General features: G+C 39.3%; 1 protein-coding gene across 3 annotated transcripts in view; it reads right to left on the bottom strand.

The window, feature by feature from the left end:
* Positions 1-461: 461 nt before the first annotated feature.
* Positions 462-25053, bottom strand: part of atp9b (ATPase phospholipid transporting 9B) — a 42669-nt gene continuing 18077 nt past the window's right edge. For 2 of the 3 annotated variants that reach the window (XM_087834684.1, XM_087834686.1), the window contains 22 exons: positions 24738-24818; positions 22877-22952; positions 21493-21569; positions 18540-18700; positions 17711-17853; positions 15924-16036; positions 13924-14175; positions 10372-10533; positions 10074-10166; positions 8388-8471; positions 7757-7927; positions 7168-7266; positions 5999-6088; positions 5543-5687; positions 5033-5097; positions 4648-4803; positions 4364-4428; positions 4096-4204; positions 3949-4006; positions 2848-3051; positions 2264-2296; positions 462-1972 (listed from right to left, as the gene is read on the bottom strand). In XM_087834684.1, coding sequence (XP_087690810.1) covers positions 1836-1972; positions 2264-2296; positions 2848-3051; positions 3949-4006; positions 4096-4204; positions 4364-4428; positions 4648-4803; positions 5033-5097; positions 5543-5687; positions 5999-6088; positions 7168-7266; positions 7757-7927; positions 8388-8471; positions 10074-10166; positions 10372-10533; positions 13924-14175; positions 15924-16036; positions 17711-17853; positions 18540-18700; positions 21493-21569; positions 22877-22952; positions 24738-24818 — 2574 coding nt within the window. In that variant the 3' untranslated portion in view covers positions 462-1835. The remainder of the gene's footprint in view (positions 1973-2263; positions 2297-2847; positions 3052-3948; positions 4007-4095; positions 4205-4363; positions 4429-4647; positions 4804-5032; positions 5098-5542; positions 5688-5998; positions 6089-7167; positions 7267-7756; positions 7928-8387; positions 8472-10073; positions 10167-10371; positions 10534-13923; positions 14176-15923; positions 16037-17710; positions 17854-18539; positions 18701-21492; positions 21570-22876; positions 22953-24737; positions 24819-25053) is intronic. The other variant, XM_087834685.1, reaches the window with a different exon arrangement.

Genomic DNA, 25053 nt, shown 5'->3' on the forward strand with positions numbered 1-25053 from the left:
ACAGACCAACATTTCAACACTACTGTGTCTTCAGATGATTGAAATGTTGCACAATTAAAAAGCTGTGACCTCATATGTGCGCCCTTGTCCCTTCTTTCCTTAAGTTTGGTAATATCCAGCTGAGATGCACCTGATACACTTTGGTGGAATACAGCTTTAGTTTAATAATAATTTGATTGGATAGGAGTTTTTGAAAATTCTGGTCACAGATTTTAAATCATTTTTCATCATTTGAGCCTCAGAAACAAATAAATGCTATTTGCAATCTGTTACAGAAACGTTGTTTTGTTTTTAAATGTAAACACCTAAGGTTCAACACTCAAGTTCATACATGACTGAAACTCATTTGCTCTCCAGTATTTAGTCTCTGTCTCCATCTAGTGGCCAGATGGTAAACCTAACAATGAATATATATCCTTGGCTGCCTCTGGTTTCTGTTAGAAAAATCCAAACAGGAACACTTTTAGTATTCATTGTCTTTTTATTACTCCTTAATCAATACCAGTTTTTATAAATAACAGACATACGGTTAGAAATTGCTGTGTCAGCCATGGAAAGAAAGATCATAAGAAATTCGACAGAAAACAGGAATCAACAACTGGAATTGCAGCTTGTAAGAATGAAAATCACAATTTCAAACATTCAATGCAATTTGCATCAAAGTATTTTTCCCCCAAAGAACTACAATGATAAAACTCATTCCTCCTTAAAAAGGGATGAATGTCAAAGTCCACTGCAGGTCAAAGTCAAACAGGAGCAAAAGAGTCAAATTGTCAATAAAGCCCTAAAAGCTTTCAGCCAGCAGAGTTTAATCAGGGCCCTTATTATAGTTTGCCATCACGAAAAAACTTGTTCTCCAAGAAAAGCAGCAGGATTCAAGTACAGATATGGCTGTGGAGGCAAAAAAAAAAAAACGAACAGGAACCTAAACCTCTGAGATGCAGATTGAATACATGAACATCATAATGAGGCACAGAGCTGCCACGCTGACAGGAGGACTGACGGCCACAGACGCACACAAGTGTGAAATGATACAATCAAAGCCAAACATGGAAACATTTAGGAGTTCTGATTTTACACTACAAAGACTACAGATTGATGTCTTAAAAATGTAAAGTTCACTTCAAAGCCAGTCCCAGGAAGCTTTGGCCCTCAACACATCAACAGCATTTTCTCTCGAATGATTTTTGGTTAATGCACGTCTGTATGAGATTGAAACACAGCGAGTTTTACATTAAGTCCAGTAACAATCAAAGCTGCATGTAAAGACTTTATTTACAGTAACACAAGAAACCAGCGAATCATCCTTTTCTCTCTTACTGCAGCTCGACACTGTTCAAACACACCGCCCAGCAACTGTAATTAATACCATTAATAAAAAAAGGTGACACCTATAATAAAAAAGTTTCCAAACGCCACATATAAAAATCTAAACACTGAAAGTAATGCATCCGAACTGTATAAAATGACGAGCTGATGTATTTAAATGCTTTAAAACAAAAGAAGGCAGGTCGACCCCCTTTGGGAAAAAGTGGGGTCAAGTGTTTCGGGCCTTCCAAGTGCAGTCACTTATACCACGTCCCTCTCCACGCCTGTACCCCTCCTCTGACCGTCTTTTATTATGTGCTCAATCTTTTCAAGTAATTCCATGTATCAGTGGCAAACCCCCCCCTCAAAAAAAACCCAACAACTTTGTTTCAGTTTTTTTTTTTTTGATTGTTCCAGTGTTTCCTCTGTCCATCACTGAGGACCAGTGTGTACAAAAAGTGCGAAAATTACAAAGCTCATTGCTGCACAGAACTACAAACCTAACAAAAACATAATCCCAGTTTGGCTCATGAGGAGAGCTTGGAGTAGCTTGGTGGTGAAAATTTGCGCTTCAGGTATTTGATTATGTAGAGAGGAAGACAGCTGACGAGTGTGATGGCGGACACCTTCCACAGGAAAGGCCAAGTCGTGATGAAGGACAAGTCTGGGAGAAGGAAAGAGGACAATCGTCAGAGTTCTGTCATAACTCCACAGGAAATTAGGAAAGGGTAAAGACTTTATTACAGCGACATGATCGCGCTCTAAAATTATGTTGGTGATTGCGTACTGGTCAAAGCATGAAAATAAAAACGTAAACACGTGAGATGAAAACGACCCACACGACAAAATAAACCCAAGAACATAAGATGATGCAAACATACAGATGCAAGACCAGATATATAATATCAGAGAAAGATGAAGGAGAAAGAAGTGAATTCACAGGCTGTACACCTACCAAGAAAAGCTCCCAACGACACCCTGCCTATGCCTGTTGCCGACACATAGAAGCAAAAGAAGTGCAGCAGAAACAGTGAGTGCAGTGCAAAAAGGTTAGCAGTGAAGACAGAAATAAAAATAGGACAGACAGAGAGAGAAGAAAAAGACTGAGGAGGGAATAAAAGCACAGAGCTGAGGGTTTAAACAACAGCGCAACACTTGGGTGCCAAGTAGTGTTACATCAAACTAAAAAGAGCGGGCACAGCGAAGAAGAAGGTGGTTCCTTGAAGTACTCAGACCAATCAATACTGGACGTATCAAACCAAAAGTAAAAGCCTCACACCGACTGTTAAAGCTGTTCACAAGCAGGTTAGTTGACTGTTTAGCAACTGAAAAATAGCATATTTGCATCACTCTTCATGGTTGTTCAGACTAAGGTTCAATTCAGCAGATTAAAGTACAACAATAAGTTCTCTACAACCTTTCATGTAACTATTTGATAGGATTTTTAAATATAAAGATATTCTATTATCTCCTAAAACCTTAAATGTTTAAAAGCTCAGTAAACCAGTAGTGAAAAACTCAGAGGAAAAGTATACCTACCAAAGTACTCGTTGAGGAAGGCGAGTGAGGCGAGGTAGCAGCCCAGGCTGAAGAACTCAGCCACCACCATGAGCCAGTGCCAAGTGCGGATCGTCAGCGCCACCATCAGCAGCTCAGTCAGGATGAGCGCCGTGAAGGAGATGGCAACCACGTGAACAAACTCCGACTCAAACAGCACCAGCGCGCCGTACATGAGGATGCCCCCTGGTGGCGCCAAAGGAAACATGCGGACTTTAAAAACTTTTTTGCGCGATTAGGTCTGGTCTAAGTGTCTGGGCTTAACTAAAATTACATTACTCATTATTCATTCAGGGCTTGCTGTGCACCAGATCTCCCTTTAAGAAATCACGATTGTTTTCTAAAGATTAACTGGCCCAGTCTATCAGTTTCATCAACAGTGGTCTGGGACACTGAGTTAAGGATTATGGTGTCTGCAGATAAGGACTGATTCAATAACATTATTTATGAGGCTGAAGGATCCACAATGACTTCCAGTGTGTCTCACTCTTGAGTGTCCAGACACACACTCATCCTTGGGCGCCTGCTGTATCTTGATAGCCTTTCATTTTATCATAACACTACACAAATTGAGCTTAATAGCCTATAACTGATCACGTAATTGCTTTTTCATATTGTCTTAATACAGCGCATTCCACCGACTCAAAGTCTGCAATAAATTATGCCCGATCAGTTCCTAATATTTTCTTCCTTTCATATTGCTTTTTTTCCCTCTCCACATACCGAGTATTGGCCTTTAATTAAAAACCTCGAGCTGTCAGGAAGTCACGCTTGAGCAAGAACATAGATCTTTCTCACTCGCTGCATGGCTTAGCGATTACAGAAATATCGATTTACTGGACAGACAAAAGCTTGCATGTAAAAGCGGATGGCAGTTGGAAACCTTAGATACTGAGAAACGGACTGTGCAAGGGTTTGAAGGGGCCCTGGGACTGTGCTACTAAACAATGCACAAATGATGAAATGGTGGCTGAAGAGTTGCTCTGACAGTTTAAAGATAGAATCACGCTGTAGATGGTTCTGCTATAACTTGAAAGTTGATTTTAGGAAGCAAACGTGAGTGAATGATAAGGAAAAACACACCTTGATAGACACTGATCAAAACCCAAATGAGGAAAGTCTTGAAAGACAATGAACGTCCCTGAAAGAGAGAAAAACATGTTTTTACTTGTTTAAATTCTAATGAAGGAAAGCTGTCAAAAACAAAGATTAAAAAAAATGGGATTAAACCTTAGTGAGGTCCTTATAAAGCTCTGGGTAGAGCAGGGCCATTTCTGGCTTCACATCTTGGTCCAGGACCAGGGAGAATACAGGAAACATGGTGTAGATAGTCGCATACCTACACACAAAGTAAAAAAAAAAGAAAGAAATGAGAGATGAAGACAGGAGACGCAACAAAACTGAAGGTTATATGATCGAATACTGTAGAAGCTTGCATCAGGGTTATGCTGTTGTGAAGCCGTCCTTACACTGGCCCCATGAGACTTCAGGTACTCACCCGACCATGAGGAAACCCTGGTACAGAGGCACGGAGGCAAAGTAGAAGATGGAGGAGAAGACGGCCTGAGGACAGGACACAAAACTGGTGTCATAAAGTCACCGAATGAGGAATTTTAATGCCCCCGCTGTGGGGAATTTGTAATTTCGTTTTAACCGCAAAACAACTTTCATGATAAACTCATTAGGAACAATCAAAAGCAAAATATAGGCTCAAAATATGTAACAAGAACCATACAGCATTTGTAGTGTTTTGTCTGTGTTTTAATTTAACTATCGCTGTACCTGCATGGTGGAGATGATCATGCCCCTGTGCATGACAAACTGGCCAAGCGCTGCAGAACGCTTGTAGCTGTTCCTGCCGTGAACCATGAGCAGGCGGCCAATGTGCTTAAACTGAGTGATGGAGAAGTCTGCAGCCAGCGACGCCTGCTTCCCTTCCTATGTGAAAAAAACAGAATAAAGATGCTAAGCTAAAGTAGAACAAGTAGAACTGTTTTTTTAAATTTCTTTTTTCTTCACATTTAAAGACATGCCACTTCGTTTTACCAGTTTTATAACTGAGGGATCTGAGTCAAGGTTTTTAGAGTTTTTATGACCAAATTAAGTTACTGGACCTAATCCAGGATAAGACACACAAGGTCTGAATGAAATGTGCAGCAGGCTTTACCTTTCCTTCAATCCCGATGCCACAGTCTGCAGCCTGGATCATACTGACATCATTTCCTCCGTCACCTGCCACAAAATTACAAATTACATGATGCAGTTTCTAGAAGTAGCAGCTGGAATGGGCACTTTTAAATCAGTGAGTTTTCACTGCCATCTTGTGGACACATGCAGTACAATACATGAATCTTTCTCTAACCCAACTAAAATCAGTGATGTTAAACGGTCACATCTGGGATGCGAAGGTTAAGGGACTGTGAAATTATGTTTTTCTCTGAAGCACTTTACAAACCAGTTCAGCTTTTATCCCAAACACGAGTATGAAATCGGTCTGGTTTAATTTGTCTGTTCACCAGAGTTTTATAAATGGTAAACACTTTCCACTCGAAAGGATGGGACTGAATTCACACAGATATTTTCTCCCGCTAACAGATTTTCCCAGGCTGTCTGTGGATCGTAGCCAAATGCCTTGTGGGCAAGCAGGTCTGCCGCCCCTATATCTGTCAACGCTTACCTATGGCGCAGGTTCTGTTGGCTGTGTGCTGTTGGAGGAGTCTGACGATCTGAGCTTTCTGAGTTGGAGAGCAGCGACAGCAGACCACCGCTGGACACTGACATGCCAGCTCCACAAACTCGTGCTCATAGTACCTCAGACACACCTGTAGCACCACAAAGGAAGTAGCATACATTAAAAAGAAAACTAACAAAAACAAAACAAAAAAACAAAGGTTGTGTGACATAAATTAACTTGTTGACCAGAAGAATGAAAACAGTGAGTGGAAATGTTAAATTCTTGCTTAACTTCTTTTTTCTTTTTTTTTAATTTAGCTCAATGTTCCAGTTGTTTTTATTATCTTTCCCTCTCCAACTCCTCCACTTCTTGGGTGAACTCCAAAGTGTTCGTTTTGGCTAAGAAGTACACCCTCAACATCATCGGCTGAGCAAGCGTCACTGCACTGTGCTGTAGTACCTCTAAGGAGTCTCCTGAGATGACCAGAGCACAGTCATGTTTCCTTCTGAAGGCGTTCAGCTCCAGATGGGCCTCTCCTCTGTTTGAGACCTGCTCGAGAGCCACACAATACAATTATCCACAAGATCATTTAGGCTTTTTGTTATCGCACATTTAATCTTAGTGAACAGCTATCTGTTTTGGAAAATGCAAAGTGGACAAGATGTTCGCTGCCATAAGTTTTCCATTTACTCTTTGAAGTTTACTTATAGACCCATTTCTACTAATCAGGCAGGCTTCTCTTACATGCAGGTAGACAGTCTGTATAGAGGCAAAATGCAATCGTGAAATGAAGAGCTAACATAATATATATGCTTTTAGAAAAGTGGATAGAAAAGTAGTTTTTAATACAGCCATACACACCTGCCCACTCCCTTAGGTCTGCCAATCAGCAGCTCTTTAAGGTGCCGAACACCAAGGGTAAATTTAGAGGTGACCGTGCTTTTGCTGTAGCTGCTCCAAAGTTGTAGCATGATCGGCCCTTGCACGTTAGGCAGACCTCTTCTCTTTCTGAGTTTAAATCTCTTCTTAAAACATATTTATTTGCTGAAGCCTTTGGCACATTTTAAGAGATGGACTATTTGTTTTACTATTTTTTCTAATTCTCTAATTTTTAACATGTTTTATTGTTTATGCTATTTGTATATGTGGTTCAGGGGCTTTGGAAGCTCATCTTGTAACCGGAAGGTTGCCGGTTCGATCCCCAGCTCTGTCTGTCCTGGTTGTTGTGTCCCTGGGCAAGACACTTCACCTACCGCCTACTGGTGTTGGCCAGAGGGGCCGATATGGCAGCCTCGCCTCTGTCAGTCTGCCCCAGGGCAGCTGTGGCTACAACTGTAGTTTGCCTCCACCAGTGTGTGAATGTGAGAGTGAACGAATAGTCGAATTGTAATGTTAAGCACTTTGAGGGTCTCGAAAAGCGCTATATAAATGCAATCCATTATTATTATTAACGCGATTTAAAACAGTAGTTTTATTTTAAACTTCTTTAAAAATAAAGGTGGTATGGTAACCATAATCTCTTATCCACCCTCCCTGAAAAACAGAGTTACACCCAGAGTGTGAAGCAGCCAACTAGCCGACAGGTCCTTTTATGCAAACACTTTATGTTTTCAAATAAAACAGCGTACCGGTCTGAAGACGTGGATGTCTTGGTTCCTGGAAACCAAATGAGAGCTTTTAGCGATGCACGTAGCCGTCTCAAGCTTGTCCCCAGTCAGCATCCAGATCTGAGAAGAAAACAACATGAAGAAACACAAAGTGTTACAGAAACAGCACAAAAATGGAGTAAAATTAAACAAATAAGATCTTCAGTTATCGCCAACACTTTATGGTTAATTAACATGAAAATACATCAAATTCTGATTAGGTGTAATATTATAGTTTTCCTGCTTTTTATCCCTCCTGAAGTAATTATTAAGCAACTTTCCTTCAAGGCATCAATATTGTTGTTTAAACATAATGCTAGCAAGCAGCAAAATTAATTTTTTCTTCAGTCTTGATTGAGAAAAATTAAGTGGATAAATCCAAAGCATGTTTTAATCTTTTAATTATTTCTTCCACCTTTTTCTTTTACTCCCTTGCATTAACACTACCATGTCACTATTACTTTAATACTTTTGTTGGACTGCAACAAAGTAAATAAATCAAAGTGGAGATGATCTGACCAAAAAAAGAAAAAAGCATCGGTCTGGCGTCCAGTTTTATTTCTGCACCGACCTTGATGCCAGCATTTCTAAGCAGCTCCAGCGTGGGCCTGACGTCCGCTTGTAGCTGGTCTTCCACACCAGTCAGACACAGAAGCTCCATCTCTCGCTCGAGACTCTCCACCACTGCTGCGACCTTCAGGGTTCGATCATGGATACTCAGTTTCGCTTGATTGTAGCGATTCTGCACAAAAAAAGGAGAAAGAACAAAAATAACGAATAAAATCATGAAGCAATTCAGAGTTTCAGAACAGCAAATAGTGGACACGCCTGTTATTCTCCCTTTAGAGTAGTGTGAACTGCAGAGACTACAAAACCAATAAATGTATTTACAGGCAAACATGAAAGTGATCTGAGGATTATGATGGGTTTGTGGTTGTTTACTAATGTCAAAGAATTCTTTTTTTATGAGTTACTTAAACATTTGTTTCATCTACTCTTCTTTCATTATTTTGTTTATGACAGTTATATCAGTAAGTGTGAGTTAAAAGTCCAGAGGAGCCACGAACTTCACCCTCAAAAATGACCGTACAGTGAAAACACACATTTAGATTTTCATTTGGAGGGCTGTCAAAGGAGACTATATTAGATTTAAAGACGTACACATTGTTCCTTATAAACCAACAACTGATAAACCCGCATACCTCAAAGTCCTGATACTGCTCCTCAGATAAACACTTCTTCGCCACCACCAGAGTCCTCAGGCCCTCTCTGGCCATGTTCCCACACTGAAAGGAAGGAGATCAGAGATCTACTTCAGTCAAGAGCGATGAAGCTTTTGAAAGATACTTGAGACTGAAACACCCCTGAAATAGAAGATGTTGTGTATTTACAATAAATGTTTGCGTATGTTTCCCTGAGATGAATTTCAATCAAATCTAGGGCAGATAAGTTCTTCTATTAGAGCAGCTGCTGTGCAAGTACACCATGCAGACACTACTGTCAATAACAGCATATTGTTACCAACACCAAAAGAAATCAATATTGAATAACATCCCCTGTGGTGAAATTCAGAGGACACAGTAAAACAAAGGGATGGATGGCAGTTTATTTTTGATATGAAACACCAATAGGGGCAATCTGTCCACTTGATTGGTTATTGACAAGCTGAGTAACTGCAGCGCGTTGATCTGACAACGGGATATTACGGCCAACAGGACATCATTAGCACCATTGTTCAAGAATATGACATACTGTAATTACTTCAACTTTATCTAGGTCACTAATTAAATCAAAAGCTGCCCCCGGTGCTAAATGACTCAATAATGCCAATATAATTATGAACATATGCGCACAAGACCTTCGACCACCAAACTGGTGTAGGTGGCCTGTTGATCTTTTGATGAAATGTCCCCATTAATAGAGATGCCATAAGCAGCTAAGCTCTCGTATATTTGTTATTCATGTTGGTTATTTTATTACTTTGCCAGTATTTTTCTCATTTGTTTCTACTTATGTAGAGTTCCCACATGTGACAATGTTTAAGACACTTAAACAGTAGATTCAACATGTATCATCTTTATTATAGAAAGACTACATTTAGTATACATTAAATCAACATGCCTTTTTAAGACATGAAATTGCATAACATATTTTTAAAGCAGGTGTTTTTCAGCATAACTTTTATTTATTTAGTTTGAGTTCAACAACTGTATTTAAAATCTTTTATATTTAAAGCTCCGCAATCCCTTAACTATTATGTTATGTGAGAACAGCATGCGTCAACAGTTCACACAAAAATGTTTTGAGGATGCACACAGACTGATTAGAGCACAATGTTTCTTGTCCCTGCTCCAAAACCTGTAATTATGCTGTCTGCCCATCATTTTACATAGACTGTAATTACAAGTAGCCAAGAAGAAAAACTGGTTACATCAGCCCTAACTCCAATTCTGAGTAAGAGATATTGAGAATTTCGGGCAGTGACAATCTAAAAGATCTACAAATCGGGGACCTATCTGGGAGTCAGTTAAACCAGGTTCCTTCAGCATAAGCAAAGTTATATTCAAGACCTTTTTAATGGTGTTTAGAATGAAACTGAATCTTAGAAAGACCAATCAGGTAACAGGCTTCATCTGGCAGCTGTCGCACTGCACCAATCCAAGCGTGCTGCCTTACAGTAACTGTGTGCAAACACATGGACCACCTAAGAGTGCAGGAATAGTGTAACCAACTCATCCTGCTCAGTTTAGGGTACATCATGTACAAAATAACAACCAAAATTTAACTAAATAACTTTAATGGAATTTGCGCTTCTTTGATCCAGTTCTGTCCAAACTATATTTAAAGGAAGCATCCAGTAAAATCTTTGATACGACTCAAATTTGTACCTCTTCTTCCAACCAGTCGTTATACTGGACGATGCTCGCCATGGCAACATCAGCACCCTTCATGTAGAAAGTGATATCCCCCGTTGACTCCTCCTAAATAGTTGGAAAATAAAAATAGCTACGTTTCTTCTAAATTTGAAGGCATTACTGTGGAAACTAAGCTAAACAGAAGCAACAATAAACAGAATTACACGATTAGGTTCAAACCTATCTTAAAAATTAGCCTTCATTATGTGCAGGAATATCAGAAACAGGCATGACTCAGACCACACAACAAGGAGGATATCATTATACACACCCGAACAATGATGCCCATCCTTTTGCTCTCAGAGGTGAAGGGGAAGATCTGCAGGATGTAAAAGGAGAGAATCTGTCCAGAGGGAGTCTTCAGCTGCAGGGAGGTCAGGTCTCTGTTCACCAGGGTCAAACCAACGCTTTCTGTCCACCGCACCAGCGCCACCTGAGGAAGATTCGATGCTTTGATTATAATAAAACATCAAGATACAGACAAGATATACTTGTTCACAATGTTTGAGGATCAAATGAAAATACTTAAAATCTTTATTTTAGGATGAATGTTTACTAAAACTAATAGGTTAATGAGAAAATCACTTTATGTAGGAAAGAAAATGATGAAAGTTGACAACATGTAAGCTGATTAAATGTACTTTCACATGCACTTAAAGGATGAGAGAGTGTTACGGCATCTCCAGAGCTGCTGAGCTCTTCCCATTCAGCTCCACATAAGTGTTTTTCTGTTTCTCTTTCCTCTTTTTCCCCTCAGCAGGAACTGCGGCCCCCGAGTGAGTGTTCAGCTGCACACGACTCAATCCTCAATGGGTTCATTTTCAATTTGCTCACTCAAAGGTTGTTATTATACTCTGACCTACAAATTAGAACTTCCTGTTAATACCCCATCATTTCTCCTGCTCCCCCTTTGAGCTCCGTAAAAAGGCTGCCTATATTTACTTAACACACATCTGTGTGCCATTATCCTGTGTGTGTGTGTGTTCACATAGCTGCACATGGACACACATGAATTGACACACAACATGTGCTGACATTAAACAGAGTCCTTTTAATCTACTTTATCAGCTCTACAAAAACTATTTAAAGCTTTGTCAACTTTGATACAAATTGCATGTGATTCAAACTGCGTGTGTTACAACATTACTAAAAAAACGACTGCTGCTGACTAGTTTACTGCAATGGCAGACGTTCTTAAACAACACGATCAATCATTTCAACTGTGTTCACAGTGTTTTAGCAGCCATGTAAATCACAATAGCGGCAAGTGGACTCTTAACAGTTAAATTATTTTTTCTGCTGTAATGTCACTGGCAACATAAAAGGGTGCACCCTCAAGAGCTCAATTTATTTTGGGATCATTTGACAAGCTTTAGATTTGAAAGAGTATCTCAATGGTCTCAAGACAGAGCAGAAATTGTGCATCTGGATTCATGAGAAACTTCTGTTGGTAACTTGTTTATCCCAAATACAAAACTATAAATAGTCTAGTTTGCGTCTTCTTTTTGCATTTGAGTAAAAGTTCTTGCATAACCAGTTTAACAAACCTTCACAGCCGTCCTGTTATTAAGCACACAGGGACACATGCAAACTTGTAGGGAAAGAAAAGTATATTTACTTGATTATCATTGTGGTGTAATCGACACAATTTAATTAGCGAGGAAGCATTGCAGTTTGGTGATTTTAGAACTGAATGAATTGAACCTAAATTATTTTTTGTAACTTTGGGAATTGGATTTACCTGAGAATCTGCAAAGCTAAATTAAAAAGCATTGTCCCAGCATGTTCATATTGTTTACATAATGTATCTCATCTTTTTTTGACACCGAGTTATCTTCACAAAGCTTTTGATTTTAGCTCCAAATAAAAATTATCAACACTATGACAGAGTCTAAGAAGTCAAATATTAATAGCCAGTGACCACCAGCTCAGCTGCTTTTCAACTGCAGGAACTGAATGGATCCAACCTGGTGTTTCCCATGACATGAACCTTAGGGGGAATTTCACAAGGATTTCTCTTGTTCTTGGCTTTTCAACAGCATTTTGCAAACTTGGAAGGATCAGGCACTGTCAAATTGACGTGCCTTGCATGTATGCCATTAAAAAAGAAGTAGCAAAGAAATATTTTTTATAAAGGAGAATATTAAATGTGAAATAGCAGCTGCTGTAATGCTTTTCTTTTCTTGTATTGGAGATGAAGTGACACAGTTTTCCTGATCTTGACAGCTGAATAATAATGGTCAACAGACTTCTCAATCCAGAAAGACCAAGTGAGTAATTTAATACGAGCTCCTGAAAGGTGACAAAATGTAGGAAAGAAAAAAAAGCCACACACATTTAAAGGCTACACTCAAATATTTTTTTCTAATCAGACCACAGGTCGGACGACCTTTGTTCTGATCCCAGTAGCTTCCACTTTATAATGACTGCTTATGATATCTGAAAATGATGAGCAGGCCAAACAAACTAAGAGAAGTATAGCGGCTGAGATCGGATGCTGCACTCAATGAGACGAAGGATTCAAAAGAAGAGGGAAATGAAAGGACAGAGAAAGAACAAAGGAGAGAGTGAAAGGGGAAGGGACAGTTCTACCAACAATCACAGATCTACACCTCTCATCCTCTCAGTGAGAAAATTAAATATTGATCAATCCAAGCAGTGTGAGACAATAGAGGGAGGAGAGACAGAGCAGAAAGGGGGGATATAAATAAATATACCCATCAACTTGGAGGGAGGTAGTGCAGGTAAAACAGAAAAATGAGATTTATCTTTTAATACACTTTTATCTTTATTTTGATTGCCAAAGGTGGCAGGGGGTAAAAAGAAACCAGTCTCACATAGGCTTTACGAACCTTCACATGTCAGTGGTGATAAACATGCCAATAATGCTGCAGTGGGCCTTTAAGGGTAGATTAGCTCTCCTCCAATCTGCATTAAATTACTATTAAAAAAACAAAACAAAACAAAAGCCTGACTTTTTTTGTTGCGTTTTATGTGTTCTCCGTGTAATCCAGCTCTCGTGTTACATGGAGAAAGAAAACACTGAGGATCCTCGTGGGGACCGGGCTGCATTCTTCCTTCAGTTACAGCAGTAAATTCTCAGGCAGCTAATATAGACAATTAAAAAGCTTAACCTCTAAAAAGAGTTCATGACCTTTGACTTTCTGCCAGTGAAATGATAATTATGACTAAGCAGGATTATTTAGGATGGCTAATAAATGACACAGAAAGAGATTAGAAATATTTTTACAATGACTGTTTCAAAAGCAAAATCTCCTTTTTCCGCATCCTTTTGTTTAGTATATGCATGTTTTCTCCCACAAAAATATTAAAAGGTGCTAAAATAAAGATTTAAGATGACTTTAAAATATATTATGGGTTTTCCCAAAGACTCTGAATGAGGTGGGAATCACCCAGAAACGTCACCCATGACAAGGGCGGTATTGTGACAATTTGTCACACACAGATTATTTAAACACATCTGTGTGACTGTAGAAAAAATGGACTCTAAAAAGGTAAAGAAAATAATTTTATGTAGTGCACTGTAATGTGTTCAATTCAGACAGTTATTCAATCTTAACAATGTGCTGATTTAATTCATTAGCTTTCTATTTTACGCTCCCTGCCAGCTTCCAACTCCAAATGTAATCTGCATCACAACAACTTAACCTCTGTTAACCCAAAGTAGTCATAAAATATTGTTTTTGACAAGTGAGGAAAACTGTGACCCACCCAAATTAGATAAGTCTGCTAAATATGAGGTGGAAATATAGCTATAATCTAATCTTTGACGACCAGGATAACCACTGCGCTTTATATCTACCTCATCTGGGCTGGAGGCTTGATACGTGCGGTTGTCATCACTGAAGTCCTGGTCGGCTTCTGCAGATTCAGTCTCCCCGTTTACTCCGGCATGCGACTCGTACACCGGTGTGACGTTGTGGCACAGGGCGATGGCTTTCACGGCCTCGTGGATCCGGCTGCTAACGCTCTTACGAACCTTTGGGCCTGATGCCTGGGTCTTCCGCGATGGCGTGGCACCAGTGGCACTACCACTGGGTGGCTGGGAAGTTGCCTGAAACAAGAACAAACAGTCTGCAGCTGACAACAGTTTCTGTCCAGACTTGTATTAAATATTTAGTTTTTTAAAAGAACTTCATAGATTTGGGCTCAGCTGTTCCTGTGTTATGGCACTGAGTAATGGAACAATGGCCAGCATAGTGTTGCACAGTTACATGAACCTTTGAGCTGTTGTATACAAAATGTCATCGCTTTTTTTATCCTTTTAAACATTTTTGTGAAATATTGAAATATGTGTTTGCAAGGTACCAGATTCAGTGCCTAAAATAACTGAATCTGGAGTATATTTATATGTCTATTTGTGTATATTTATCCCTGCAGACACAGTAAGAAACAGCTAGTTCTTATCAATCTGACACACCTCTTCAAGCTAGATGACACAGCGAGGGAGAGGACTGCAGCACAGTCTCTATCTTGTTATATTTGGTTTGAGGGCTTTTACATTTTCGTCTCTTTTGACAACAACCATCAGTTTAAGTGTGCGATTACTGAGCATGACAACAGTCCACAGAGCCAGCTGTAGTTGACAGGAAGACTGCACTCTACTGAGCATTAGACTTTGGCTTATTATTAGACTTGAGTCCTGCTGAGCAGAGAAAGGAGCTGACAGGAGTACAGTAAGTGCACAAACTTTATACAGGGAGAGATTATTATGTCATTCAGCCAGATAAACATAGTGTCACAGATATAAATGGAGGATTTCTTCTAAATGTACAACAGATACTTGTAGGCAAAAGTTATGATTAAATTAAGACCTTTAGGCGGGCTTTTTCAGACTATATTATAAATGATCCTCTTTAAATTTTACACATCACTGTGACAGTACAGTACAGAAAAAAGTATTGTATAGCACAAATGAGAGAGGCACTGCTGATCAGCACTGCTTCAGCTGTTCTGCGCTAAAAAGACTAGTCATTTTTCATTAGCTGAGATTAGACATGAGGGTGCGGGGCAGATGGTTTCAGCCTCGACCAGCTGTTTGGAGCTGGCTGAGAGCGAACAATATAATTCTGTCAAGACTGCAGCCAGATCTGAGCCACCCAGTGAGGAAACACTTGCTTACAGTACAGGGAGTCTCTCAGGGACGCTGCATGATGAATGGACAATATGGGCTTCTTTCCTGGAAAACTTATTCTTAGCTCAATATAAAAATTGATTAAACTGATCCGCAGAGAGGGGCAGGAATAAGCGGGAAAACACTGAGGGGAAAAAAAGTATTAATTTTAACTGGATACGCTCCCATACTGGGCACAAATTTTCAAAAGTCAAGTAAATTGTGCACCCAGTGTCCATCGTTAGACATATATGTTATAGTTTTAAAGGAATACTGAGCGAACACTCACACTAAACAATCATTATTCTGAAATTTACAAAAAAAAAAAAAAAGTATTTTTTTTATAATATGGATGCTAAAAAAAATTAGTGCTAAAAAAATGTTACATAGATTTTATTTTTAGTGAATTAAAATATTGGACGGTATTTTCATATACACAAATACACTCACACCAATTAATGCACACAAACAAATCAGCATGGAGGTGAGCTGAAGGCAACCAGACTTCTTTTTTAGGTTCATGAAGAGATTTCACCTCTAATCCAAAAGGCTTTTTTGGTTGCAAAAGCTGAAGCTTTCCAAAAAAAAAAAAAAAAAAAAGTCCAGATGCCTTTAACTCAGGTGCTTAAGACATACACAGACTAACAGTAGCTGGGTTTTCTCAACCACACGTCATTAAGGTTGCTCACCTGTGCGTATGACTGGACTATATGGCTTTGGATCTCATCCATGGTGTCTGTGCCATAGGATACTGTTCCCAGGTGGAGTCGCTTGAATATCATTTCGTTTTGTGTCAGAGTGCCTGCAGTTCAGAAGATTATTTAGACATTACCATATAAAACAAACAGAACATCCACTGCACCTGAATCACAATTCAACAAACTCTCAAAAGATAATGTTTAAGACCCATCGCAAGTGTAGAATATCAGTACTGTGTTTACTATCATTATATCATGTGTTTTAACAAGACAAGACATAAATAACATTTTCGGTACAAATCCGCAGTCTTTGTTATTGCTGCTCACAACTGTGATGAAATTCTCCCTGAGAGAAACTGAGCAGCTCCTAATTTGGCATCTCTGAACTCCGGCTTCTTGTATCATCTTACATATACACAGATACCCATCAAGCTACAACAGTATCAGATGCCTTATTTATTGTGCAAGCTCTAATCGCTTCCCAAAATTAATAGCTAAAATCGTCCTTGCTTTAAATGTGCAAGCAATCCTCTTCAAGGTTGACACCTTGCAAAGTTTGGATCACCACCCAGATCTTCAGAGTCAGGTCTGTGTCTACAGCACAGAAGACAATCGGTTTATTTGACTATGCTTCTAAGAACTTTATGCTATGTTTGTGCTCTATATAAATAAACCATGTCTCCACCTTATATCATCCAGAGTTTCTTATTACACAACTGCATACAATAGCAAAATTAAGAGAGATTCAGCCTTTCTGAAAACACACACACAGCACAGTGGTCGTCTTCATAAGACCGTTTCCAATATATCATGGGACCTGCAGGGTAGTGCATTTGCCTTCTCACTGACCTAATCTCATTACCAGTATGGACTGCGTGTCCTTTCTAACTATCAGACAAGACACAAGACTGCATACAAAAAGACTGAGCGAATGTTCAGACACTAAAAGCAAAAGAAAAAAGAAAAATCCTTGAAAATGGGGGCAATGGCCTTGTTTAATGGATGTTGGTTGCCAGAATGTGTGCTGATAGAGCGTAAAGCTGATTAGAGGGCATCTAACTTCCAAAAACATTAGAGGCACAGAGTTAACCAATTCTAATGGATTGATTGTTTGTTCTTTTTTCCATGTACTTTAACTACCAACCTGGATAAATAGGCTCTAAAGCTAATCTATTCCTACCTAGATCAGTGGGGGAAGACAAAGAAGCATATTAGGACCCCAGCAGGAGTTTATCACTCTGACACACCGTCTAGAATTAGAAAAGAGCAGCCATTTGTTTATTAGTGAAACACGCCACAATAGGGAAATAAGAAAACTTGAGGACTCCTGAGAAGCACCTGAAAACGCTGGATTTTTCCTCAGTTCTCCGTTTTAACTCACACATGCCCACAGTGTCAAATGTTTCTACTTCAGTTATCATCAAATGTGCTTAATTCATAAAGGAAAAATTAATGTGGCTGCATTAAAGACTCATTCTCAGTTTTTTTTGTTTTTGTTTTTGGTTAATGTGCTTTGATCAGGTAACATCACTTTCTAATCTGCAAGTAGGGATCTAGACACCTTAAAAATGTTAACACTGAAAACCCATAAATGCTATAATACACACACGTGTCACACACTTGGTGTAGACCTTCCACCTTCTTTGATGGCATGATAAGGCTTCCACAGTCTCTCCCATTTGAAGATGCACTGCCTAAACCAGCATCCAAATCATTTCTCCTCTTGAAGCAAATCATTTCAGTCAAACTCGGATTGTCAGTAAAATCTTAAACACTACCTGTCTTGTCTGTCAGCAGATAGACAAGCCGGCCCAGTTCCTCGGGGATGGTGCTGGTCCTCACAACAGTGCCGGGGATGTTTTCATCTTTCATTATCATCCAACCGTAGGCCGACTTTCCCATGTCCAAGTTTACACGCAAACTAAACAAAAAAACGAAATTAAATAAAATGACTGTAATCCACCACCAGTAAAACAACAAAACTGTATTAAAGACCAAATAAAAAGAAATGGCTACAAACAAAAAACAAAAAAAAACAAAACAAAACAAAACAAAACAAAACAAGCAAAGAGAAAAAAAAGGGGGGAAACAGATTAAGAGTTTTAAGAGTATCTTTGTCTCACCAGTCACAGTAAGGCTACATAAATTAAGAAAAAAGAAAACGCTGGCTAATTCTTTTTTCTTCTTAAATAACTTGTCCTTTTGTCCACTGTTCACCAGTATTAGTAAACCTTAACTGAATTAAAAAGATAACACTTTGAATTCAACAACTGAAGCAAAATAAATTCAACATACAAAAATCTATTTAACTTTGAACACAAAGATTTGATAGGAAATCTGTTTTGAATGTACTGTAAGATCAAGCTTCAAAATATTATTTTTTCTAAAATAATATTATTAAAAATAATATCATTATTATAACTATTTTGGTAAGAACATTTACACCTGCCTGTGTGGGAGGATCGTCTTCTGAGGTTTGTATTTGAGACTTGACCAGTATCATTTTCAAAGATCGCATAGGTCGATTTTTTAATGATTTTTTTTACGTTCATACCACATGTTCCTGATGGAAAGAGCTATAATTATTTGATGAGAATTACACTGTACCTGATGGGGATGATGTAGGAGAAAAGCACAACAAATCGGAAGAGATTGCGGAACCAAGGACCCACAAACCCTTGCAGTGCAACCATCACCACAGAGAGAACCACCTGGGCCAGGAACAGGGCTTTGGTGAGACGGTTCAGCTCCAGGTCCAGCAGGCCAACCTTTGGGGAAAAGATAGAGGTCAAAATGGACCGATTACAACATAGCTGTCCTGCTTCATCGATTAGAGAGGAATTTCTGTAAAATCTGATTAAGTGTGACATTTGTTTTTAGCAATTATTCTCTACTGTAGGACACTTTTTCAATTAACTTGAAATACAACGCCAGATAAAACATCTTATTCCTTTTCTGGCAACTTAAAAAGAAAAGAAAAGAAAGGGGTCTTTGCTACTTTCCCATCTGCTACCAAAACCTTACAATATGCGACACATGGGCAAAAACAAAGCTCAGCTGCAGGTTTTTAACATGCAAACTGTGTATACAGCATAAGTAAGTTTATTGGTGCTGCCACTTTGTGCTAAACTTCAAATTGCATTATTGTCATGCTTATTGTCTTTCAGTGCAACAAATAGAAGGTCAAAAGGCCTCAAAAACAGAGAAAGTTCCCATATTGAGATGGCTCTCAAGAAAAACAGACAAAAAAGGGGGTCAGAATTGTCTTTTATTTTTCGAGTGTATCTCCCAGCCAATGAAGCATGTGGGAAAAAGATGTCAAATAAAGAAGCGCCCTTCCCCTTTCTGGCAGTGCTCGCAGCAAAGCCCTGTACACAGAGGGCTTTCATCTGACGCACCACGCTTACAAAAACAGCAGAACATAACATCTCTCCTCTCTCAAATAAAGGAACTGCTCTGAAAAGGAGGGGAGGGGGCAGGCATATATAAAAAGCAGCAAAATTCCTCCACTGCCTAAACCCCCACCAAAACCATTCCCCTGAGGACTGGGAGAGCTGGGAGACCAGTGTGACTGATTTATCAGTTGGTGTTAAACTCCCAGTAGCAGACTGGGGAAAGGGGAAGGGTAAGGGGTCCGAGTGAGCGGGTGGGCATCTCCCCACCCCAGTGCCTCACTACATGGTTCATGGTTGAGCTATTGAGAAAAATAGCGGGTTTGGGTGGATTAAAATGAAGAAAAATTAAGACAGAGAGAACAGTGCACGCCTGAAAAGCAAAGGATCGCCTTCTGCTTGAACAATGGCTAGTCTAAATTTTCCAAGCCTTGCCGGGGATCAGATGAAGTCATTATTCATTCAGTCAAGGGGGGAAAAAGGACTCAATTACCTCAACCTAAAGATGCTATCAATGAATAAAAGTGCATATTTTACTCCATTCATCTCCAAGCCATTAAAACTGAAAGGAATGATTCGATCTGCCTGTGTGGCTTGTATTTTAGCATGTGTGTGAAATCTGATGACGGACTGCAGACGTGGGACATGAATATTCATGAAATTAAACCCAAAGAATATCAGGGCTTCAGTCTTAGTGAACGGTTAAAGCTTAGAAATGTGGCCAAGAAGAAAGTCAAGAAAAATAAAATTGATCTTTGAGAGGTTAGTAAACAAGTTTAGGTTTCTATTTTTCCAGAGCAACTCGCCCTGAGAGACACACGAGGAGAGCTGAGTATTGGAACTTGGGATATAAACTTCAAAGAATCCTTATTGAGAAGTGGCCTCTTGTCAAATGACAATGTTCTGCCTCTTTACTCAGACAGGAGTTTGTAACTATACAGCAACAAAGAGTGAATCTACGCCTGACGTCCTGTCAGATTGATCAAGCGCGGGCATCGTCCTGGCCGGTGTCACAACAGATTATATGAGACCAAAACGTTCTTGTGACTTTAGCCGCACTGTATCGACTTTCTCCCCCAATCTCCAGTCTCCATATTGGCACTTCTGACATCATCTCCTTGAAATATTGAATTCCTCTCAGCTGTCGGGCTTACACAAAACACGGGCCGGCTGTTCGACCGGCCACATCAGCGTTCTAAATAAAAGACACTGGTGTCAAAATGGTGCTGCAGCAGGACGGGGTTATGTTATGCCACGGAGAGCTTTAGTAGGTGACAGCTGGAAGTGACAACTTTGTGTGTTAAAGTCACTGCATGGTAGATTCAGTTTAGCTAGAAAAGGAAAAAAAAAACCTCTGAGATCTTGTTTATTGCCTCTATCAGATGACCTCTGTCTATCTAGCCAAAACATCTTCCAGGTAAAATCGTATATTTAGCATAAAATTATTCGCTTCAATCCGGAGACAAAACGCTCAATGGGGATTCTCTGAGATTAACTTGGTGTTGAAAATGTCATTTAAATCCTCAGTTAGTTAATTTCCCTTTTGGTTAATTAGCAAATGGTACTGACCTTTCGCGCTGACAGGCCCAACTTTATCTAGAAAGTCAAGGTTAAAAAACCATCTTGTCGTAGTGATTGATTAGTGATCAGAGGTGAGAGGGAACGCGATGGCATGAGGAGAATTTGGGATAGACGATACTTTGTTTGAGGTGTTTTATCCACTAGAGCTTTTAAATGTTTATGATGGAAACACCACAAGGGGACTCCATGTTTCTGAGTTATACCTTGTAAGCTGTAAACCTATAGAGGATGTGTTTACAGGAACATTTTATTTTGTCCAAAATTCTGCCGACATCAGCAATGTGACTTTAAAAACAGCCAAAATAAATCATTATTTGATACAATACAGAAGGACTTAAAACAAAACTAGATGCAGCATTAAAAATTATGATTGTTTCTTCTGCTGCTTGTCTTAATTTTAGTGAGGTAACTAAATCAAATGGGGGAAACAGGAGGATCTTAAGCAAGTTTCACACATTTTTAACAATAAAGTGTTAATTGTAACAGTTTAAATATTTATAATTATATTTCTAGTATACCACTTCACATTATTTGTATAGGAAACTAGAAAAAAACCCTTAAAAAAAAAACAAAAAAAAAGCATTCACCTTGTTCTTGGCATAGGACGTGTTCAGTACGCTTCTGGTCTCTTTGCCTGTGTAGATCACCACCCCTATCACCGTGCCTGCCAAAGATAGAGACAAGGAAAGTAATGCTGCTCATTAACTGAACCTCACCCCCACCATCTCACACGCACACGGACACACAAACACGCACACAACACACACAAATATGCATGCACACACTCATCTTGGTCAAGTAAGATGAACTGCATGAGAGGAAACACAATAAGGCTGAGCTGAGGCAGTTTTGTCTCATTGCCACTCAAGCCAACAGACAGGAGTTTAATACGCTTAGACACTCGGGGCCTTCAGCCACCCTATGGAAGCTCATAAAAGCTGATCAATACTCTGCCATCTTTATTTGCCAATTCATTACAGTGGCCTTATTAAAAAGGATTAATGAGTCATTAATATTAAATGAGCTTAATGGCAGAGCAAAGACACTAATAAACCTAAATACAGGCTCTGAAATCCCCAAACTATAAAAATGGCAAGAAAGTTACAAATGGTTAAAAAAAAAAAAAAAAACACAAGGAAAGTAAAGTGCAGGCACAACAGAGACCAGCAGGATCAGAGGAGAAAGGTGATGAATTGCTCCTGTTGACTTCTAACTCCAGGAATATTGAGCGGTGTGACAAATGGTCTGTGTGGCTCAGCATGCAGAGGGGCTTCAATCTGAATATGCGAGCAACTAATTCTCCTGTCACAGCTGGACTGAGGCCCGTAACCGTGTGAATACACAGTGATCTGGGCCAGATCAAACGCCCTGAACGCTACTGTAGAGGAGAGAGGTGTCTGTCAGGAAGAGTCTTGTGAGGGACAATGACATTTCTAAGCAGAGATGATGTAACGAGTCTAAGTCAGGCTTTCTGTGCCACTGTGTGTGTTTGCTCTTCTGGTCAAGGTCAGAGGGGAGAGCAACACCACAGATCAATGCTGCGGCCATCGCTGGGAGCGTCACAAACACTCTCAACTGACACAACCATTTCTGCCAGGAATGGCTTGGCTGAACTGAAGGAGAACCACCTCCACCGTGGGTTTTATTAAGCAAATATCTATTAAATCAAACCGATTGCTCAAGGTTTAAACCCATGAATTCTCTTTGCAAAACTTGAGCACTGCACTCAGGAAGTGTGAGCAACAAATTTAGAAAATGCATAAAATAAGAAAAATGAAATATGAGTCAGTGCATGTTTCTGAAAACATTTACAGGACATGCATTCACATCTTTAGGTTGATGTTTAGCATGTTTAGCAACAATAAAAGGTGTCAGAAGGTGAAATTAAACTGGATGTTTTTAAAGCAATATTTTTGTGATTCACTTCAAATTAAAAAAATGAAAAGGCTACAATAGTTTTCATTTATTTACCAGATGCAACTACGGTGCTGGCCCAAAGAGTGTTTTCAATGCTGAGACTCTCATGGATCTGTGGGTCCGTGTCTTCCTGCAAATAAACAAATTGGCATAATTAGGACTTTAAATAACTTAACTGGTGGTTTGAAATTAAATTAAATTATATTTAGATACAAATTAAATTCTACATATTACTAGTACAAACTTAACATGCTTTTTGTTTCTTTCTTTTTGTGACACTTTGTTGTGTGTGAGAAAAAAACAAAGCAAACAAGAATCCTAAGACATGGAAAACTTCAACCAAAGAAGCTTCGAGCTTCAAAGAAATACCTCGACGCAGTGAATTTATTTCTGCAATTAGCCACCTTCTAATTAGTATTTCTCAGTGTGGCCCTCAGGCAAACAAACACAAAAGTAGCACCACAGATGAATTTCACTCCAGTGACTTTAATAGTAAAAGACAATTTACTGCAGTTAAACATTTTATTCTCACCAAAAATAAAATAATGAAGACAAATTTTATTTCAGCTTTTACAAACTGTAAAAAACATTAATCTGATTTCTAATGATTGAAATCTTTATTTTGTTTTGTGCAAGAGGCTCCAAGATCACCACCAGTGGGTCTACACTTTATTTTTTAATAATAATAATGATCTTAGCTTTATTACATAAAAGTGTGTACTATCTGATAACCATTATTTAATAAAATTGCAATGAAAAAACTACATTTCCCAATTGATTGATAGATTTTTCGACAATAATTAAAAGGAAAAAGCTGAAAAGTTTGTTTGGACAGAACAGAAATGGTTAAGAGACCCCAGCTCAGACGGTGCATAGCTTGACCAGGATGGCTGAGCTCTGCTGTGCCATTAATTTTCTCAAGCACCTTGCACAGTTGTGCCGACTATAGCAATACAGTAGTCCCCTTACCTATACTTTCACTAGATTTGGCATGGCGATAGAGGCTCCTTTTAAAAAACAGTATAGAGTGTTCAAGTAGATGAGATTTTAGTGATAAATAAGCCCCTTGAGAGCCTCTTGTTTCACCCTCCCCGTTTCACCCTTCTCTCTTAAATAAAGACAAATGCTGAAAATGGCTTGAGTCAGGAGTGCAGAGTCAAGGCTCCAGTTTCGGCTCAAATTGCCTGCCCGATATGATAATTATGATACCTAAGCACCCACATCCTGTCAATCCACTCAAACATGGGAAGAGGTGCATGAAAAATAAATGGCAGTTTGCAGAATGCTTGACCGCTCTGACATTGGCATCACAGTACGGTGTTCATAACTGCAGAGGGTCTCAATGAAGACCGCAGAAACAAAGCCACTATATCCGTCTCAAGAAAAGAAAAAAAAAAAGAAAGAAACTCTCATAAATAGGTAAGTTCATTTGCTGCGGATCTGTGGGAACCCATTTTTTTCCCATCCTGCTCAGACTAAAAGCACACGCTATGCAAAGGAAGGCCGTGGAGGATGAATGAGCGCAGGAAGTGCTCGCTCACTAAGCCTGGTGTGTGGCCAAGAGTGAAGACGGACCACAAAGCCCCCCTTTGTACTGGAGCTCTCCTCTCTGTGGGGGCTGCGCTAATCTGCTATTAATAAAAAAAAAAAAAAAAAGGAAAAAAAAAAAAATCACTGAGCAACAAGCAAGACAGGATGGATGGAGCTGGAGCTGCAAGAACCTGCCTGTGATGTAAGAGGCATGCCTGCTGGAGATAACAACAGGCCCAGATGGACACACAAGCCCCTATTGTTGTCACTTGTCAACACATTGCAGTGATACACATCTTCTATGTCAATCCACTTTCTATAGAAAAATCTGCATTTCTTTGAGATTTGTTTTACAGGTTATAAATATGTCAACGAGCTACTGTACCCTTGTGAAATTCCCCTCGAAACTGTGGATGTCCAGCTGAGGCTTCTGGGCGTAGACGTAGGCGCTGATAGAGAAGAGATCCTGAGACAAGAAGACACGACAGAGGTGCCATTTAATTAGTTTGAAAATGAGACACAGCCTCATTTAACTAGGTTATATGAGTGAGCGATTCCTCTGAAAACTACAAATGGAAAAGAGACCAGCTGTTTTCAAGGGAGAGTAAAAACTGTGTTAGCATTTCAGTATTTTACAGTCTGTTGCCCTCAAACTAAACACCTTATTTGGAAGATGTGAAAATATGTTAGAAAAATATACT

Source organism: Neolamprologus brichardi, chromosome 22, assembly GCF_056152115.1.
Source record: "Neolamprologus brichardi isolate AB-2024 chromosome 22, ASM5615211v1, whole genome shotgun sequence".
Classification (NCBI taxonomy): Eukaryota; Metazoa; Chordata; class Actinopteri; order Cichliformes; family Cichlidae; genus Neolamprologus; species Neolamprologus brichardi.